Genomic DNA, 22217 nt, shown 5'->3' on the forward strand with positions numbered 1-22217 from the left:
CCAAGAGATTTGGTTTCTCACCATACACAAAACAGAAACCAAGAGATTAAAAAAAGGCAGGGAAATGTGACTGAAATACAGTTACTAGTTCTAAAGTGAATTTTACATCACAGCATTATAAGTCTTTATTTAAAAGGACTATTTCAGAGTCAAGAGAAGTAGACATGCAGGCAGAGAGGCTATGTAGCCAGACATTTCTGAATAATGAGCTTGCAGGAGAATGGGCATCAAGATAAATGCTAAGGGAGAGGACACAGCCAGCCCCTATGGAGTTGGCCTCTGCTCCTCAAACCAAAATCTTAAGTAAAAGGGAAGTTACAAGTCTCCTCCTCCTCTTCTATTTTCCCTCTTCTCTCTTCTCTTCTTCTCTTCTCTTCTCTTCTCTTCTCTTCTCTTCTCTTCTCTTCTCTTCTCTTCTCTTCTCTCTTCTCTTCTCTTCTTCTCTCTCTCTCTCTCTCTCTCTCTCTCTCTCTCTCTCTCTTTTTTGTGGTCCTGAGGGAGAAACTCAGAGTCTCATACTTACTACATAAGTCCTCAGCACTCAACTATAGCCCGCGCTTCTTTGAGACTAAATTACTCAGGCTGGCTTTGAACTCACTTTGCAGCCTAGGCAAGCATTAAAAATCTCTATCCTTCTGCCTTAGCCTTCCAAATAACTGAGATAATAATCTTGAGCTACCAGACCTGGCCAACACTTGATATATTTCTAACAAACTAGACATGTTCTATCATGTTTGTGCTTTTAAAAGGTCCATTATTTTGTGATTTTTAAAAATTTTTATTTTATGTGCTCTCACTAGACTCTGTGTGTGTGTGTGTGTGTGTGTTGCAGGTGAGGGGATGACATTCCCAAGGAGTGTGGAGGATAGACAACAACTGTGAAGAGTCTCTTCTCTCTTTCCACCATGTGGGTTTCATGGATCAAAGTCAGGCAGTCAGGCTTGGTGGTAAGTGCCTCTACCCACTGAACCATCTCACCTGCCTCTGTTCATTTTTTTTTAAAGCACTTGTTCTAATGATTGAAAAGAAAGTGGAATCTAGTTCCTACTGTTACTCTTGTCTTCTCACTTGGTATATGCTGATCTTTGTACATAAAACAAAAGACAAAGAGTAAATATTACACCAGGACACTAAACATAACTAAACTTGATGCACAGGACTGTTTGCTACATTTCCTGTTTACATTACAAAGAGACAAGAATGAAGGAATGGATACTCAGAATTTCAACTCAAAACAATAAAAGAGATTATGAAAATAGGTAAAAAAATTACATCAATAACATTTAAGAACATAAATGAAGTACAAATGAAATGCAAACAAAAATAACTGCAAATGAACAGGAAACTGTATCATGATGTCTAATTCCCTTTCAGTCTGCTCCAAAGTAAGGGAAGGAATATTAACACAGAGGATTAAACTTTTGTTGAACAGAAACTTATAAATGAAAATGTAATCTAAAAAGGATTACCAGTAGGATCAAATACCACTACCATGACTAAGAATTTGGCATATGAAACCAAATGGCTAATTTCACTTCCAAAGTCAGCACACACACAGACTATACTCCTGCCTCAATGGCATTCCAGTCAGACCAGCCCACTTTCAATGCCTGGACCATTAAGAGCCATCCCATGTTTCTTCCTGTAGTCCTCTCTGCATTTATCCTCCACCCCATGCTTTGATTTCACATCCTTAGGTCTTATTGTAAGTGCTACTTTCACAACAGGTCCTCCCAACATTATACGACTCGAGTGGCACACACACAATTCTTTCATTGTGGCTGTAATTTGCATTTCTGTGCTTATTGCTTAGTGCCTTCATCACTCACCAGACTCTAAGACTGTGGGTCAGGAAGCATATCTGGTTTTGCTCACCTATCTGCAGAGGTGTGGCTTACAGTACATACACTCAATAAAGTAGAGTACATACTACATAGAAGTAGAAAACTTTTCAGAAAAAATGGGTCATACCAGGGGCGGAAAAGTAAGCCATCTAACTTTTCACTAGTTTGACTTTTCAAATGTAAACTTAGGATGGATACTGACTCCATAGAAAACTTAGAGGTTCCTGTCACTACTTAATTTTACTATGTTAAGTATACTTATTAGCAAAAAATTAAAACCACTGTAGTGCATGTGTTCTTTAGGACCTTGCGCATGTTTTTCAGGACTTGCCATGTTAAGTTAGACACTGTACTGCTAAGCAAGAACTACTAGTTTTTAAAAACATATTCACAGGCATATCATCATAAAATAATGCTGGATTGTACATTAGAGGTGAGAATCCCTTCTGCCCATGGCAAAGGCTTTTCTAAACACAGAAGCACTGGAGGCATTATTGTACACTTCCATTTTTAGCAGTCTATGGCAAGGCAGAAGTATTGGCTCTGTGATACATGGATGCATTCACTAGACAGTTCTTTGTCATGTTATCAGAACATAGCCGTTAGCCCAATGCTGTATAAACGTTCTCCTTGGAAGCTTTTAAACTAGAATTTCATGACTACCTCTGTATTGAATGTCCTTATACTTTGACCTAGCAGACTGAAGGAGAACAGGGATGAGAGGGGAGAAGATGTAAAAGACACATTAGCAGAAAATGATGTGAAGTTACATCAGTAAGAGAAACTAATTTGTCAACATAAAGAAAATCAGCATAATTATGGTGATACTTACAGAAAGCATGTCAGTTTAGGTACTTGAGAAAGGTCACAGAATAACCATCTTTTGCCCCCTTTAGCCCAGAAGACTAACTTATATATTTTACATTTCATCCCAAGTTATGATGATGGTTCATAACATCCCAACATGCCGTAAGAGAATAGCTAAAGGGACAAGCTCTTTTATTCTTGATACAAAGATTCACCAGAGGCAGCCATGGCCAAGAAACAAACCTATAAATGGAATTCAAAGGAAACATGCAAATTTTTACAAGTGAGTTATATTTATAATTATGTGCCAATAGGGAAATCTAACACCGTGCATTATAAAAACAGGAAAGGAGTTAGAACTCTGACACGTCCTGTCACCACTGCTCAACTGGGTGATGCTGCTCTTTGGGACAAATGTGGCTGAGGGCGAAAACTGGAGCTACTCTTCACTTTAATGACTGCTATGATTTCACCTTCTCCCAGTATCTTTTTTGGTTGGTGACAGGATTTGAACCCAGGGAAATCACCACTGAGTTCTGCCCAGTTCATCACCAATACCTCAGCCCCCTTCTTGTAAGGCAGTGTTAGTTCTAGACCCCAGAAATCCAAACAAATGAAAACATCAACTCCTGAGCCTATAGCTCCACAAATATTCTATATGAAAATCAGTGTAGAGTTAACTGCATTATATTTATTCTTATACATAACAAAAGGAATAAAACTAGAAAAAAAAGTACATATCTTCCTTAACCCAGTGAGTGTCTACATTAAAATGAGAGGATTCTGATTCACTCTTTCAGAAAACCAACTTAAGATACAAACACTCCTAAGCAGAAGTCTTTTTTTTTTTTTTTTTCTTCTTTTCTTCTTCTTTTTTCTTTTGGAGACAGGGTCTCACTATGTAGCCCTGGCTCTCCTGGAACTCACTATGTATAGCTGGTTGGCCTTGAACTCACAAAGATCTGCCCACCTCTGCCATGTATCACTATGCCTGGCTCCTAAGCAGAAGTCTTAATGGCTACATTCATTTTGCTAGTATAGATAACAGAATATAAAAGATGAAGGGAAAGAAAGGATTTTTTTTTTTTTCAACACAGAGTTTCTCTGTGTAGCTTTTAGAGCCTGTCCTGGAACTCACTCTGTAGACCAGGCTAGCCTTGAACTCACAGAGATTCACCTGCCTCTGCCTCACGAGTCCTGGGATTAAGGGCATGTGCGCCACCACCACCACCGCCTGGAAAGAAAGGATTTTTTAAGGCTCTTTTTTCCTAAGACATTAGTTGCTTGTCCTAAGTTCGTGACAGAGATCCCCAGGACTCAAGGTTCCTCCTGACAACTGTGTCAAAATTCTCTTCACCAGGCCACGTAAGATGAAGTTGCCTACTCCTCACAGTGTGATGCTGTAGAGCACAGTGTGATGCTGTAGATACAGGAGTTGTAGGCAAATGACTAAGTTAATGATCAAGATCTGATTCTACTGCCAAACTTCTTAGACTAGAACGGAAATGTACTGAGGGATACAGAAATCCAGAAGATAAATAAAGCACTCTTTGTACATACTGTTCTCATTTTAATATAAATTGGCTTCTCTAAAATCCTAACACTGGCAATACACCATAAGCAAACAATACTCATGACTATATAATCTCATCACATTTGTTCATGGAGAATCTGTATTGTAAAATTCAGACTGCCATATTAATTTAGGTTTCATTTCTATCTAAAAGCTTTTCTTTCTGCTCTTACCATTATCTTCTACAATAAGTTATGAGTTCCCACTAGGGGGTCCAAATCATATGACAACTAAGTCTTAACCCTATGTCTCTATTGTCTCAGAAGATGAGTACCTAGTGCTTACCCACTGAACAGTGGTCGGTTAATGCATCATTACACCTTAGTCTTTTGGTTTCTGGTTGGTTTGTTTTTTTTTCCAGACAGGGTTTCTTTGTGTAGCTTTGGCTGTTCTAGAACTAGCTCTATAGACCAGGCCAGCCTCTGCCTCCTGAGTGCTGGGATTAAAGGTGTGCACCACTACTCCCTGGCTTTGTTTCTGTTTTTTGAGACAGGGTCTCATGTGTCCCGAGCTAGCTTCAAACTCTCTATGCAGCCAAGTATAACCCTGAACTCTAATCTTCCTGTCCCACCCCCAAGTGCTGGGATTGCAGGCGTGTACTATCATACCCAGCTTAAAGCAATGAGCATTCTACTATCAAACCTAAAACTACTTCATTATGAAGAACAGATGTGGACAACAGAAACATCAGTAACCTATGCATCTCTGACAGAGGGGTATGCACACCAAGAGCCGGAGGCAATGACTCAGCTTGGGACCTCGAGGTCAAACAGTTTCATGTACTACAAAAAATAGCGATGATGGTGACAATAGGTAACTTTCTGAGATTCATGATTATAAACCCTACAAGTTATTTCTGGCAGAAGCTCCAGACCTGTAGATAGGTTCAGAAACCAGATACATCAAGACAGCCATTGTTGACAAAGGAGAGCTAGGCACTCCTGGCTCTTTTACAGGACTAAGTCCGCTGCAGTCCTCTTATTTCTGAGGTGCCACCACGGATTCTTTAGGCCAACCTCAGGCTTTCTCTGCTCCTGCTCATTTTATCCCCATATGTTTCACTAACCACATTTCTTCAGAGATGAAGCATCTAGACCACAGGACCATTTGTTGAACCCATTACATCAGAGTCTTAACTAATTACTGGGCAATTTAGGTCAAGCAGTCCTCCAGGTAATCTTCAGAAGATGCTGTATAGTGTACTAAGTAGACTGTGCCCCACAGACAATGCCTGTGCTTAGTTTCTAGCCACACTGGTCTTCGCAGACCTCTAAGCACTGGAAGACTCAGAAGGACTGTTCATGAAATAAGTGGCTAAAGCAAGATTACCCAAAATTGCACAAAGAGGCATTTAGAACAAGAGCTGGTCCCTTTTTGCCTTTCTCACAATAACCTCACCAACCTTCCTACTAAAATGAACCAAGGGGATCGGTCGTAAAATGGGTCATGCCCATCACTGAAGAGATCTGATCCCTCTTCCGTCCCTGCGTCAGAGCCGGTGTCATCCACGAATGCCTCATCATCAAAATCCTCCATGTCATCCTGCTGTTCGTCAGCCAGTTCAGTGATGTCGGAATCGGCCGTGGAAAAAGTGGGGGAGGGTGTGCGGTCGGCAAGGCGCTCATTCACACAGCCGTGGAAAATGGGGGAGCTAGACACCAGGTAAGACGCCAATTAACACAGGCAAGGAGAGAGGAATAGTTGGTTAAACAGGACACTCAGGTGCCAACAGGACAGAATCCACTGACAGAATCAACATGGTAAAAGCAAATAGAAGAGCAAAAGGGAAAACCGAGCATAAACTGCATGGCTCAGGTAAAGGGAACAGGGCAGGTTGAAAAGATCTATCAGGACAGAGCCTCAGAATAAGAAAAGCAAAGAGCATCCATGAATAGACCACTCAGGTAAATAATAGACTGCAAAATGTTGATGTTCTCCAGTTTACACAAAAGATCAGCATCCTGTCCTCTAAGAGCCACTCATTAGAGAGAGAGAGAGAGAGAGAGAGAGAGAGAGAGAGAGAGAGAGAGAGAGAGAGAGAGAGAGAGAAATAATGAGGCTTTAAGTGAATTCTATTTTCAGCTCAGAGCAGAAAACCAGATGGATGGAACTGTGTATACCAAAGCAGCACATGCTGGAGTGAGACACGTTTGGCCAATCCACCTCTGCAAAGCCTAGTCTATTGTCAGGAGTGGAGTGGAAAAGGTTGACTTCAATAAAATACTATACTTCAGGAACTCTGTTCAGTCAGTTCCTTTACATACCATCACAGGGCATTAAAGAGTAACTCAAACTCGGACACTAGTAAGCTCAGGCTTCACTGGGGCTGGAGAGCTGGCTCAGTGCTTAAGAGCACCAGCTGCTCATGCAGAGGACCAGGATTTGGTTCCCAGCACTCACACGGTAGCTCACAACCATCTGTAAGTCCAGTTCCAGGGGATCCAATGCCCTCTTTTGTCCTGGATGGGCATCAGGTATGCATATGGTACATAGGCATACATTCAGGCAAAATACCCACACACATAAAAATAAAATCTTTTTAAAAATTTTACATTTCCCTCCTTTTACATTTCTAAACCTCTTGAGAACTAAGCTCCAAACTCACCAAGGCACTTTTATTTTCATAAAATGTTGAGAGTGATGTACTCATTAAAGAAACTGAAGAGTCCTACCATGGTGTGCAATTAACTTGCCCTGGACAATGACTAAAGCAAGACAAACTTCTTAAAAAAAAGAAAAGAAAAAGGACCAATCAGATTATGGAGTAATCACAGTCTGATAATATACACTGTGATTTCTATTTAAACTGTACAGGATTCATATAAGTTATCTTTTTCTTCTCAGTCTACCTTGATCAACTATAAAACGTTTTGTAAGTTGAGAGTCCAAGATGACTGTCAAATACTTTGGCTAAAAGTCCGACAAAGCAATATGCATACTATGTGAAACTTAAGTAGACATATTAAATAATACAATGGTTCTGAGTGAATAAGATTAGAGAGGCGGTGGTTTTTTTATTTGTTGTTTTTTTCTTCTAGTGCTGGGAATTGAACCTGGGACATCCTAGGTTGAGCTACAACCCCCGCCTGAGAAGGATTATGTAATCCTTCTCCCTACCCCATATTCTCTACCAACATTAAAAAAAAAATTAAAGTACTTGTTATTAGTTTCGAAAGACAACGAAGTCATTACATACCTTCCCACAAGTTTGAACCAGTGGAACCGATCGTAGAATGGATCACTGCCAGTCATGGTTGTTTCGCTTTCGTCTTGGGCACTGGAGGCCATTTCACCTGCCCTGTCATACATCTCCCGCATTAAATCCAGTCTCTGCCTATTTAGCAAATATGGGGCACATTGAGTTAAGATCATGAGATTGCATTAAAACTTTGCTTTGGAAACTTCTTGCATGCAAGACATTTTTAGGAAGCCATTTCTTTTTTTTTTTTTTTTTTTTTTTTTTTTGGTTTTTCGAGACAGGGTTTCTCTGTGTAGCTTTGCGCCTTTCCTGGAACTCACGTGGTAGCCCAGGCTGGCCTCGAACTCACAGAGATCCGCCTGGCTCTGCCTCCAGAGCGCTGGGATTAAAGGCGTGCGCCACCACCGCCCGGCATTAGGAAGCCATTTCTAACATTGAATGCTATTAAAAACAAGCACTGCCAAAAGACCAGAAACCAAAACACTCGTGTGAGGAGAAAGAGAAGCCACCAAAGTAAAAAAAAAATGGCCTATATAGTCAGGTCTTTTCGGAAGTGTGTATGTGTGTGTGTGTGTGTGTGTGTGAGAGAGAGAGAGAGAGAGAGAGAGAGAGAGAGAGAGAGAGAGAGAGAGAGAGATCTAATTTGACTAAACTTACAGTCATGGAAGAAATGTAGTTCAATGGTGTTTGACATCACAAATTTAACTAGATAGTAGGAATTATTTTGTCACACTAGATGTAAAGGAAATGAGACGGTCACTCCCTTGTTTATTAAAAATTACCATGAGGCTCAGGACTAAAGTAAGAGGATCTAAGAAATAAATTCAGAATTGGCTCATTTAAAATTTAAGAGGGCTTATGAAAGTAAATCTGAAAATCAACAAATGTCAAAGTTGTCTGAGAAATGAGTTTCATTGATTTGAGGAAAAAAAATGGATGAATGATAATATTGGTGACTGATCACAGTACTTAGAAACGACAAAAGAGAAACTGACATCATCTTCAGAAAGAGGTGAGTATAAGGGAACACACTTAAGCAATTCACTTTTTTTTTTTTTCCCCTCAAGACAGAGTTTCTCTGTGCAGCCCTGGCTTTCCTGAAACTTGCTCTGTACATCAGGCTGGCCTTAAACTCAGAGATCCACCTGTCTCTGCCTCCTGAGTGCTGGGATTAAAGGCGTGCAGTACCACACCTGGCTATTTTCTTTTAAAAAATAGTCTTTTAGGAATATTTTCCTACTTGAGTTTGTCCAAAGACCAATAATGTGTTGCTCCATTCTTCAGATCCTGGACTTCCACTGCCACCACTGTACGAGGGAAAGGTCTGTCCTCATGAGTTTTTTCCATCTCCGTGGGAAGTAATTCAGGAGGCAAAGGGGAGTAGAGCGTGTCAGTCAGCAGGACAAACTGAAACTGTACCTGGAGCGAGAGAATAAAGATGGACAAGTGTGCACATCACTATTCAGCAGGTACGATTCAGAGACAAGGCTCTAGAGCATCACTAAAGGAAAGAGTCCAATAGAAAGCACACGTTTAATAAACAGCTGTGGCTAGCTGAAAACCTGGCCCTACATTTTAAACTCAGGGAACAACTGTGTTGTCCTGGAGTGGTGATTTTTTCCCCCCACGAACTAAAACCTCAGTAAATATGTTTCAGTGGGACAGTGAAGACTCCTGTGGAACATAACCAAGAGACAAAGGAGGACACAGTCATTTGCTAATGAGAGAGGATGCACATGCAGCTTTTTAAATGCAGAGGATAACTATTACTCTTAAAAGCATTTACTACAGAGTAAGTATTATGACTGTATCATATCATTTACTTCTTGCTATACTACTTTGTATTTTTACCAACAAACACTAGTTAAGCAACAGGTACGGCAATAAGAAATATATAGTTCCTGACTGTAGTCCACTCACTGAAGAGAATGGTTAATAAATAATTACAAAGTGTTTCTGAGATCATGAGTGAAGATGACACCTACCCCAGTTCATAGATATATAACACTCCCCTAGGAGAAGACAATGAATTTTCCAGTTAGGTAGTCTGCATTTCTTATACTATACAATACGGTCCCCAGCTGTTGAGTAGTGACATGCACAGAAGAATCAAAGACTCCATGTGAAAATTTAATGACAGTATTTGGGTGTTGGAGTTTTAGCTCAGGTAGAGTGCTTCTCACGAAACACAAGGCCTTGTGTTCAGTCATCAACAGCAGTTTGGGTCATTCAGCGTGTCTAGGCACTGTTAGCAGACTTCTGTATGCACCCATTCTCTCATCCCCCATCTCCCCAGTGGCAGCTTCTGCTGCAACCCGTTTGTAGATGAGGCAATAGAGCTACGCAATTATTAGGTCAACTGCTGCTGGATTAAACTCTGGCTGTCTCAGCGCAGAGCACATACACTTGTCTGCCAATCAGTGCCTCTCAGGCCTCTCAGGAGAGGAGCAAATTGGTGACAAAGGGGCATAGAGGTCTCAGAGTTACAAGCTAAAGTTAGAGAACTGAAAGAAAACCAAGGGGCTAGAGAGATGGCTCAGAGGTTAAGAGCACTGACTGCTCTTCCAGAAGACCTGGGTTCAATTCCCAACACCCACATGGTGGCTCATAACTGTCTCTAACTACATTCCAGGGGACCTGACACCCTTACACAGGCATACATACAGGCAAAACATGAATGCACAAATAATAAAAAAAAGAAAACCAAGATTTTTTTCCCCCAGAAATCCAACAGAAGCATTTATCTATTAATGGGTTTATCCAGTTCTTATTTAAAAGCCTCAGATTTGTAAAATGAGCCAGAAAAGAACTACTGTAAATTTTTCATTACTACCCATGCTGTGCTGGCACATATATGGAATGAAGCTGTTTCATGGCACAGAATAGCTGAGTCCTCCCAAGTGAAAGGTTAATTTAAGGCTATTAATTTAATTGAAGTTGACCCACTCTGCCTCCAGATCACCTTCCATACCTTCTTCTTCAGCTCCACACTGATGGCATTGGCCTCCTTCAGGTATACTGCATTGCCCCAGAGTAAGTCCCTTAATGAGGTAAACTGGTGAGACTTCCATTTCCGGAAGGCCCACTGGGCCAACTCAAACTCATGCTGTGTCCAAGGAACTGAAAGAGCAGAGGAAGCACATATGACAGTGACTTCATAGCCATGACAACCTTCATCCCTCCTATACGGTATATATACTTCGGAAAAACCAACCATCAAAAGAATACGGCTCTGGGTCACTTGGTTTGTTTGAGACAGGGTCTCATGCAGACCAGGCTGGCTTCAAATCTGCTATGTACTCAAGACTAGCCTTGAACTCCTCATCCTCCTGCTCAACCTTCCAAGTGTTGGGATCACACACATCTCTCTTATTCAAAAAACAAACTTTGTTATATTTATTTATTGTAAACTTTCCACTGTAGTTATTTATTTATTGGAGGAGGGAGCTTGTGCCATTGCTGCATATAGAGGCTCAAATACAACTTGTAAGAGTCGTCAGGCAGTGGCAGCTCACACCTTTATCTCAGCAATCAGAAGGCAGCAGCAGGTAGATCTCTGAGTTTGAGGGAAGCCAGGGCTACACAGAGAAACCCTGTTTTGAAAACCAAACAAACAAAAACAACTTTTAAGAGTCAGCTTTCTGCTTTAACAATGTAGGTTCCAGAGATCAAACCTAGCATACCAGGCTTAGCAAAAAGCAACCTTACCTGATGAGCCATCTTGTCAGCCCCCTTTTCCTTTCCCTTTTTTTTTTTTTTTAAATATAATTCTAATGTGTAGGTACAATTTTTTAAGTCCCTGGTCTTTCTTTACTATACTGTACACTTTCATAACTAGAAAATAACTAACAACAAAAGGCCCCAAATGAGCTAAGAAGTTCTGGATAGGGAAGCATGACTAGACAATACAATCAGCCATCTGACAGGAATAAGCCAGCCTTAGTGGTTCATTCCTATAATCTCAGCAAATTTGGGACACAGTGGCAGGATTTTAGTTCAAGGCCAGTCTATAACAGTGTCAGGCCAGTCAATGTCACATGGCTACCTGGCAAGATTTTGTCATAATGAAACCAATCTACCAGCAATGGCTTTGAGTACACCAAATACGTTCCAAGATCCTCAGCAAGGAATCTCTGATGGGAACTAGAAAATTGAACAAACTATGTAAGCAATGATTAAGCTCTATATTTACATGAGACTGACCCAGGAAGTTCAAACATGCAGTGTTGAGAGTTGGTCTATGTGAAGTTCCCAAAAGATTATATGCCGATAGTCCTAGAAACCTTAGAAGTTGTATGAACACTGTCAGTCCTCCGCCACCCTACAGAACGCAGCCTAGTGTGGCAGCACTGGGCATCTTGTAACAGGCTCAGTACAAGGTCAACACATAGAAGGCAAACCCGAGGAACCCAGCTTTAGGGCAGGCTAAAGGACTGACTTGATAATACTGGTCAAAAAAGACAAAAGGCAGTTTCAGGCCCTAGCTCTCACCTTCCTCCTCTTCCTCTTCCTCTTCAGTTGTTTCTGCAGCCAGAGAACGAGTCTCAACCTGCTTCTGCAAGGCCTGCAATTTACTCTCGTAGTCCTGAATGAAAAGAAAGGAGATAAATGTAGAGGAGGGAGGAAATAAGAAGGAAAGAAAAAAATGGAAGGAACCAACAGTAAAGGACAAACACACGAAGGGGGTGGAGACAGTATCTTAAACACCAAGAGTTCCACAGAAAGAAGATTAAAGTCACCAGTACCTCCTGAGGTCCCAATCTTCTAACTATTCAAATGGGAAGATAATTAAGACTATAGATTTTGAAGCTCCTTGTGGCTGAAAATTAAAAGCCCACAGTACTACTGAACTGAAACAGTTGTTATTCAAGAGAAATTTTATTTTAAATATATACTAGCATATGAATTAAAATGAGTACAATACAAATCAGATTTATCTCCTATTTCTCCACCTATTACATGTATTCTCTTTTCTCATTTAAGGATTTACTATAATTGTTTAAATTATGTGTCTATGAGTGGGATTGTGCATGTGTGAGTGCAGGAGCCTGAAAGAGTCAGAATAGGGTGTTGGATCCCAAGGAGCCAGAGTTACAGGAAGCTGTGAGCAGTCACCTGGTGTGGGTGCTGGGAACTGAGCTCACATCCTCTTCAAGAGCAGTACATGCTCTTAACTGCTGAGGCATTTCTACAGCCCTGCCCCATGTATTTTCAGTACAAGTAGTATTATCTCAAAGGGGCCAATGTTTATTGAATGATGGGGAAAAACAATCCTGTTCTTTTTTTAAACTAAGATTTATTATTATTAATGATTAAACAGGAGGCTGAGTTTTGGTTCTAACAACTGGTCGTATTAGTCTTATAACTTCAGAAAGCTAAGTCTTTCCTAAATAATAATTTCCTCATCTTTAAAAATCTTAATATATATCTATCGATAGATTAATATATATCTATCGATAGATATATATTAAGATAGATAGATAGATATATATCTATCGATAGATATAGCCAGGTGGTGGTGGCACATGCCTTTAATCCCAGCACTCGGGAGGCAGAGGTAGGCGGATCTCTGTGAGTTCAAGGCCAGCCTGGGCTACAGAGTGAGTTCCAGGAAAGGCGCCAAAGCTACACAGAGAAACTCTGTCTCGAAAAACCAAAAAAAAAAAAAAAAAAAAAAAAAAAAAAAAAAAAAAAAACCCAAAACCAAACCAAAACAAAAAAAAATCTTAGTATATGATCTTACTAAACAGCTGGAGAAGTAGCAACAGGAAAACATTCAAAAGGCCTCTTGAATGGAATTATACTAATCAAATGGCACTCCTTGGCGAGTATGTATGCACATCCATGTTTTTGTATGTGCGTTCAGGTGTGCACATATATGTAGAAGCTAAAGGTACCTTCTCTATTGCTTTCTCTATTTTTTTAAATTTTAAAATTTTATTAATTCATTTGCTTCTCTCTCTTTCTCTCTCTCCTCCTCCTTTCTCTCTCTCTCTCTCTCTCTCTCTCTCTCTCTCTCTCTCTTTCTTGAAAGGATTTATTATGTATACAGTATTCTGTCTGCATGAATGCCTGAAGGCCAGAAGAGGGCACCAAATCTCATTACAGATGGTTGTGAGCCACCATGTAGTTGCTGGGAACTGAACTCAGGACCTCTGGAAGAACAACCAGTGCTCTTAACCACTGAGCCATCTCTCTACCCCTATTTACTTATTTCTTATAGTGTGTGTAAGTGTGGACACATACATGTGCTGCAGTGAGGTGGTGAAATGACAGTTTTTAGGAGTCGGTCCTCTCCTTTTACCATGTGGGTTCCTCAGATGGAACTCAGTCAGCAGGCTTGGCATTTGGCATTAGCTGCCTCTACCTGCTGAGCCATCTTACCAGCCCATAAGAAAAAGATTTTTAACATGTCATAACCAATTCAATGTATAAATGTTGACTGAATCTCTGATTAAAACACATGTCTTTCTTTCTTTCTTTTTTCTTTTCTTTTTCTTTTTTTGGTTTTTCAAGACAGGGTTTCTCTGTGTAGCTTTGGCTGTCCTGGAATTTGTTTTATAGACCAGGCTGGCCTCGAACTCACAGAGATCTGCCTGCCTCTGCCTCCCAAGTGCTGGGATTAAAGGTGTGCGCTACCACCACCTGTCTATAACACATATTCTTCTAAAGTTTGTATTTTTAAGATAAATAAGAAGAGATTACTTGTTTATTTTTTTGTTTGTTTTTTGAGTCTGGGTTTCTCTTATATAACAGCACTGGCTGTCCCAGAACTTGATTTGTAGACCAGGCTGGCCACAAACTCAGAGAGATCCGCCTGCTTCTGCCTCCCGAGTGCTGGGGTTAAAGACGTGTACCACCACACCTGGCTAAAAAGAGATTTTTTTTAAAGTGGATATATATTACATGATGTAGAGCTGGCATTAAATTTCTTTTTTTTTTTTAAAGATTTATTTATTTATTATGTATACAGTGTTCTGTCTGCACGTATCCCTGCATGCCAGAAGAGGGCGCCAAATCTCATTACAGGTGGTTGTGAGCCACCATGTGGTTGCTGGGAATTGAACTCAGGACCTTTGGAAGAACAAACAGTGCTCTTAACCTCTGAGCCATCTCTCCAGCCCCGCATTAAATTTCTTGAAGGATAATCCTATTAATAGGAAAGCCTTGATTTTAGGAGATATAAACACAGAACCATTTAGGAGCCAACTATCATGATGTCTCCAACCTTCAAACTAATCAGAAAGATGAATAATCAGGGGCTAGTGAGAGGGTTCAGGGGTTAAGAGCACTTGCTCTCTTTCAGAGCACCTGGGTTCAATTCCCAGCACTCACATCAGGTGGCTCAAAACCACCTTGTAACTCCAGCTTCAAGAGATTCAATGCCTTCTGGCCTTGGCAGGCACTAAGGTGCACATAAACTAATGAAGGCACATCGCATACACATAAATAAAAAAATGAATAAATCTTAAAAAAAAAATAAAGTTCATTGTATCACTTTTCAGCTTCTCTGTAGTCTTGAAATGTGTACTGGGTAGCCATTAAGTATTTTCCCCTTACAACCTGCTTATATTATGGGATTCTTCCAGCAAAAAGAGAAATGCCTGCTGTTTCATCTAAAAATCACCAGGTAGAAAAACCATCAGCATTTCCCAGCCTGGTCTACAGAGTGAGATCCAGGACAGGCACCAAAACTACACAGAGAAACCCTGTCTTGGAAAAAAAAAAAAAAAAAAAAAAAAAAAGATTTATTTATTATGTATACAGTGTTCTGCCTGCATGTATGCCTGCAGGCCAGAAGAGGGCATCAGATCTCATATAGATGGTTGTGAGCCACCATGTGGTTGCTGGGAATAAACGCAGGACCTCTTGAAAAGCAGCCAGCAGCCAGTGCTCTTTACCACTGAGCCACCTCTCCAGCCCCCATCTTGGGGAATTCTTAAAGAATAAGTCTATAAGTTGGTCAAACTACCAATCAGGACAAAGTCTAGATTCTGCCAGCTAAGGTATGAGGATAGCTTTCTCTAGAAGCTCTCGCCAGGCTTCAGTGGGAATAAAAGATCTCTCATCATACTCAGGATGGAGGGAAAAAACTAACCTCCAACTAAATTTTGATCAGAATTTGGTAGTTCAAATAGCAGAACCATTTTTTAAATTGAGCCCTTTCCCAAACCTGGCTGTTTATGAGCTCCCAAGGATATTAGTGAATCACAAGGTGTGTGTGTGTGTGTGTGTGTGTACTTGCACACGTGTGCATGAGCATGTATGTGCATGTGCCCTCAGAGGCCAGATGGTGGCACTAGCTAGAGTTACAGGCGATTGCGAGCTGTCTGACATGGGTGCTAGAAATCCAACTCCAGTCCTCTATAATAATAGCAAGCTCTCTTAATCTCTAAGCCATCTCTCCAACCTCTAGATAAATATATTCTGTGTTCCTACTAAGTACCTGATGCTACAGATATAGAGGTTAGTAAGAAAAAGGTCCCATATGCGAGGGGTGAAGAGGTGGTAACCAGTAAACATGGTACACACTCTAACTTTGGTAGAGAGGAGTATTCTGAAGAATATAAACAAGGTAGAAGATAGATGAAGGACTACCAGGGAGAAGAAAAGGAATGAGAGGACTACTTTTCAGTAGGTGGTAGGGAAAGAGAAACAAAACTGACATCAGCCATGAGATAGGAGAGGCTGCTTTCACTCCTAGAAGCACCTCTTATGACCTTTTACAGTATCCTACATTTTTCTCTCTTGACCTGTCACACAGTACTGAAATACCAGTGTGGCTATCTGTCCAGTGGCTGCTTCTTCACAATTCTGAGTTTCACAAGTACAGGCACCCTACTGTCATTTACCATCCAAGCATCTGGCACATCTCTCTCTTCCAGACAGAAACAGTCATGTTTAGAACAAAAGGACTCAAAAATTACCATCTTTTAGATCAAGGACCAGCACATTATGGCCTAATGGCTAGATCAAGACACCTAACCACATAGTCAACAAAGTTTAAAGTACTAGTAAAGACTGGGAGTATACTTCAGTGGTAGAACACTTGCCTAGCACATACAAAGCCCCATCTGGTTGCATCCCCAACACCAATTTTAAAGTGTTACTCTCTGGCTGTTTACAGGAAAAAGATTTCCAATCCCAGCTCTACCTAAACAGTTTTGGATTTCAAAGGTGCTTGCTTAAGGGATCAGACATCACCTAGGTACTCTGGATGCAAATGATCAAGTCTCAATGCCAGCCCTAGTCAATCATTAATTCTGGAGGTGGGCCCATCAAACTATGTTCTCACAAGACCTCTAGGATACTGTGACTCTGCACTCGAGAACAACTGCTCTGAGTCCTGTGTATACAGATGGCTGGGAAATGAACACAACAGATAAGGCCCATATTCTATTAGCTTACATTTGCACGGAAGAACCATTACATTTGCACGGAAGTGTGGAGACAGGATAACCACAGGTTGTAATTCTCAAAAAATCATTTATCTCTTTTGAGACAGGGTCTCACTATGGAACTCTGGCTGTCCTGGGACTCAGTATGTAGCCCAGGTTGGCCTTGAACTTATTGAGATCAGTCCACCTCTGCCTCCTGAGTGCTAGGATTAAGTGTGTGCCACCATGCCTGACTAGGGTGGGCTGGGGTAGGAAGAATGCCACAGAAGCAGAGATTTGGAAGAGATAAGCATGATAGGAAACAAGTTTCTGTCATGAGGACGTGTAACTGAGGAGGAATAAAAGGCCAGAGCTATCTGCACTGTGATACTGTCAAGACATGAATTCAGAGGTGGGCAAACAGCTACAATATGTAAAACCGTGTCAACAACACTCAAACTCAGGTTTGGAAGTACAATGGGAAGCCCATGAGGTCACTGAGAGGAAGGGACTTGGATCAAGAAGATGACTGGTTACTGTATGGGCAATGGATGACACAAGTCAGGCTACTAGGTGAGAAGCGATGGTGACAGTTTGGTATCTCTAAGATGACAATTTAGACAAAATCAAAGTCACTACCCTGAGTTTATGGATAGGCCGTTTTTAACTATCAGAAACTTGGCTTCAAATGACAAGATATAATCAGCAAGGAATCAGAGAAAGCAGATATCCATATCCCAGGTGACACCTCACACCTTGTCAACATTTAAATGTGCCCCTCATCAGGAGAAGACAATCTCAGACATACGTGTGCTCCCTAGGGGCCCAACAATTTCTTTAACGCAACAGTTAAAAAACTTTTTTAGATTTATTTACTTTATGTATATGAATGTTTTGCCTGTCTGTTGGATTCCTGGAACTGGAATTGGGGTTATGGATGGTTGTGAGCCACCATGTGGATGTTGGGATTTGAACCTGGGTCCTCTGCAAGAGCAACAAGTGCTCTTAACCATAGAACCATTCTTGCCAGCCTTCTACAACTCCCCCCACCCCCCACCCCTTTTTTTTTGAGAGACAGGTCCAGGAGATCTCCCTGTGTCAGTTTCCTCAGTGTTAAGATGACAGGAGTGAGCCCCCATGTCCAGCCTACGACATTGTTTCTACCATCAAAATAGCTCCCGTCTTCTCTCACTCTTCATCTCCCTCTTGGCACTGCCAGAGAAGCACTCCTCCTCACCAGAATCAAGTAGCAACTTCCCAACTGGCCCACATGGTTCTGAATTTGCCTGCCTACAATCCACCTTATATATCAGTCTTTCTCAGCCTTCCTAATGTGACCCTTTAATCCAGTTCCTCACATTGTGGTGACCCCTACCTCCAACCATAAAATTACTCTGTTGCTATTTCATAACTGTATTATGTTACTGTTGTGAATCATAATGTAAACATCTGAAATTCAGGATATCTCATCTGCAACCCCTGTGAAAAGGCCATTTGACCCCACAGGTTGAGAATCATTGCTCTATACTGTGACCACATTGAGCTTTCTAACAAGGTGGACCTAATAAAGGAATCTCCATGTTGACACTGGGTTAGTAGTTTCTCACACCATAGTCTGGTCCAGCTTGTTACCTCCAGTGTCCTTCCTTGTCTTTTGCCCACCACAACAGATATGGCTTTCTGACTATCCCCAGTAATTCACATTTCCCCAATGCTGACCTGGTCTCTTCCACTCTGATCCTTCCCTCCCTTGTTCTTTTTATTTTGGAAAATTCTTGGTTATACTGTGGGACTTGCCCTGGGCTTAAAGCTTTCTTCCCCCACAAACCTCATCTCCCACTAGTCTCTGTATGTGACTCTGCCCACACAACCATTACTGCATATATCATAATGCACTAGGACACTAGTGAGTGGTCTTGGAAACTCCACTAGTTTCTCCCAGAGCAGAAGGGAAAGATATGAGATCTGGTACAGAACAAGTCAAGCTTTGCATCTCTCATAAAGCACAATATTTCATATTAAGAACTCACGCATATCAGTTGCATATGTTGTATTTTTTTTTTTTTTTTGGGTTTTTCGAGACAAGGTCTCTCTGGATCTCACTCTGTAGACCAGGCTGGCTTCGAACTCACAGAGATCCGTCTGGCTCTGCCACTCGAGTGTTGGGATTAAAGGCCACCACCACCCGGCCAGCATATGTTGTATTCTGATTTGTAACACACACTGTGTTATTTTCCAATTTGAAAAATCCGCTAGGTCCAAATTCTTTTAAAGTCTTTTTTTTTTTTTTTTGGTTTTTCGAGACAGGGTTTCTCTGTGTAGCTTTGCGCCTTTCCTGGAACTCACTTGGTAGCCCAGGCTGGCCTCGAACTCACAGAGATCCGCCTGGCTCTGCCTCCCGAGTGCTGGGATTAAAGGCGTGCGCCACCACCGCCCGGCTTAAAGTCTTATTTTTAACAAGACCCATTTAAAAAAAAAAAAAAATCGGGGCTGGGGATTTAGCTCAGTGGTAGAGTGCTTGCCTAGCAAGCACAAGGCCCTGGGTTCCTCAGCTCCAGAAAAACAAAACAAAACAAAACAAAAATCACAATTCTGCTTTGTCCTATTTCATCTTTAGCAAACTAACAATAATCTGAGTGGAGAAAAGCAGAGGTTAAAGGGGAGAGAAAGGGTACATCACTTAAAAGAATTTCAAATCATGATATGTAATGAAGAAAAATGGAAAAGTTTAATGTTAACTGAAATAAAAAAGTATTAATCTTACTCATATATGAAGAGATTTTATTTAAAGTTCTCATGTAAGACGAATTATTTGTTTTCTTATCATTTTGTGGCACCAGAGACCGAACCCAGGGCTTTGTGTGATAAGTTAAGTGCTAGCATACCACTTAGCTATATCCTGTAGCTCCCAATTTTGTAAAATTGAAAAGGACATTAAATGCAAAAGCTTGAAAATAATGAAGTCCATACAAAAAAATTTTATTTATATATATATATATATATATATATATATATATATATATATGATATTTGGCATATGACTATCTTCAGATGACAAGGCAGTAAATACGGGTCAGGAGCAGACTGATTAATTAGCACAGCCTTGTTTCACTTCCCTCCTCCACAGAGATAAATCACACTTCAAAAAGCATTTCAACTTTTATTTAATGAGGACTTTATTTTCTTAACATTACAAACTAACTCTCCCTTTCTGAAAGGCAGGTCTTACACTCAATCTTCAAGCATTGTTTTAAGAAATTGAGAAGAAAACCACAGTTCATCAACAAGAAGATTCACAACTTCTTTTTACACTAATAATAAGAAAAACAACACATTTCACAACCTAAAGTGGACCAAACTAAGTTTACCTAGAGCAGATTTTAAAATCTGGGGAAGATGATATCAACCAGTTATGAGAATTGTTTGTAATGAATTTGTCTGTAACAATACAGAACACATGCTTGCTTTGCACTGAACCTAAGCCTCCTTCATCAAGGTACACAGACCACAGGAAGCTTCCCCTCTTCTCAGGCTTCTGTGTAAAACATTAAGGCAAGTCAACAAAGGACCAATAAGGCACCAGGTACAGCAGCTGACCTTGGGAAGCCTGTGTAACTTCCTGTAATCTGGTAGCATTTAAAAATTCAGGCATTGGTGTGGCAAAGTCAGTGCTTTGTTTTCAGTATCTGATACCTAAAGCACAAAAGGTCACTTCAAGTCACTTCAATGTAATAAACAACTTGCTGTACTAAAAGAATCAGAAGCAAGAATAAAGGAAAGGCCCTTTGGTTTAAATTTATTAATCAGATTTTCTAACTGTCCATAGAGTTACATTCTGGTCTGGAAAATTCAGTCTCAGTAATGCCAGATCATTATATAATTTCCCAAGCATAAACACTTTTCCCCATTTAATGATGACAACACCTAGGAATATTTTCACAATAAAATAATGCTTTAATGAAGGCAATTTCTCTTTGGTCTTGTTTAATTTAAGCTGAGGGAGAGATACCACCATAAAAAAACAAAAACAAACAGAGCCTGGTGACACACACCTCTAACTCCAGCAACTCGGGGAGCTGAGGCAGGAGGAGGACTGCAAGTCTGAAGCCAACATGGGCAAATCAATGAGACTTTGTCTTAACAGAGTAATAAGGGCCCATAAAAGCATAATGGTGCTATATACTTGTTCAGTGACTCAATCAAGCAATTTTGTGCAGTTTTCTAAGGTAAATACTCTGAGATGCATGAAAGGACATCACTAGCAGTCAAACCTTAGTTCATTTCTTTCCTAGTCACCTAGAAAATTAAGGGCTTTTTTAGATGTCTGATCAGTAATATGAGGATACTTAGATTAGCAGGTGAAGAACAAAGCTAATTCTTTGGACTATCCCTGTGGGCATACCAGCACCCACATCTGTACATGATAATGTTACAGAACTCTTCATTCCAACGTCAACAGTAGGAAGTTAACTCGCTCTAGTACTTAGTAGTAAAGGGGGTGTTTTATCTATAACTAAAAGTCAAACTATATTAATCAGAAATATGTTATTTCAAGTTTTTTTTTGGTAGAGTTAGAACCTAAGTAATTAGTACTTTTCATTTTAAAAAATGAAATTCTTGACAAAAAAAAAAAACCCAAAGTCAGTATAATTATGTGTGAAAAGGAAAGACAACATAGATGCATTGAAGTGACTGACTTGAAGTAGCCTACCAAGAGTACATTCAAACCAAATGGCACAGATTGTCATCTCAAGGAAGTCAACACATAGCAAGTATCATTCACCCAAGTTGAATCTGCCATACAAACTTACACTGAAGACTAGAACTGTTCTAGCTATGAAAGCAAAAATATCTCCCCAAATTTCCTTTTTTAGGAAAAAAAAAGTTGGAGGCAACTTTCTGAGCATTAAGACATTTTCTTAGAAGAGAGGGGGTGGAAAAAAGCCCACTACAATGAAAACTAATGTGCTCTACTAAAGCATAGCACTCACACACAACCCCCCCCCAAAAAAAAAAAATCAGTACATAATCCCAGTCTAGAAGGCCTCCTTGAGTGCTATGCTCTTGGCTGCAAGTTCTCATGCCATGGGGAGACAGATGTTCGGCAGATGATTGGGTGTGACTTAGGAATCTTCAACACTGTCTAGTCTGGTGATCTCTAGCTCTTCATGCTGACTCTTAGGAAAGCTTCTGACAAGTGCAAGAGATCAAGACGTTTATAGAAAGCCATTCTTTTCTTCCATTAAAATCCACTGTTTCTTTTTCTTTCTTTTTTATTTAAAGAGAGTTCTCCATTGAGGCAAATGCAGCCACAACATGGTGAAGTGAGGTATTGATAGTGAATGTTCATCAAGACTTATCTTTCCTTGCTTGAGCATCTGTGAGCATTACTACTGTTGACCAAAGAACAGGTTACT

General features: G+C 40.5%; 1 protein-coding gene across 5 annotated transcripts in view; it reads right to left on the minus strand.

The window, feature by feature from the left end:
- Kif1b (kinesin family member 1B) overlaps nucleotides 1-22217 on the minus strand; it is a 138420-nt gene that overhangs the window by 40570 nt on the left and 75633 nt on the right. For 3 of the 5 annotated variants that reach the window (XM_059255389.1, XM_059255390.1, XM_059255391.1), the window contains 5 exons: nucleotides 11915-12008; nucleotides 10395-10543; nucleotides 8664-8842; nucleotides 7421-7558; nucleotides 5627-5875 (listed from right to left, as the gene is read on the minus strand). In XM_059255389.1, coding sequence (XP_059111372.1) covers nucleotides 5627-5875; nucleotides 7421-7558; nucleotides 8664-8842; nucleotides 10395-10543; nucleotides 11915-12008 — 809 coding nt within the window. The remainder of the gene's footprint in view (nucleotides 1-5626; nucleotides 5876-7420; nucleotides 7559-8663; nucleotides 8843-10394; nucleotides 10544-11914; nucleotides 12009-22217) is intronic. The other 2 variants (XM_059255392.1, XM_059255393.1) reach the window with 1 other exon arrangement.

This window comes from Peromyscus eremicus, chromosome 2 (assembly GCF_949786415.1).
Source record: "Peromyscus eremicus chromosome 2, PerEre_H2_v1, whole genome shotgun sequence".
Lineage (NCBI taxonomy): Eukaryota > Metazoa > Chordata > Mammalia > Rodentia > Cricetidae > Peromyscus > Peromyscus eremicus.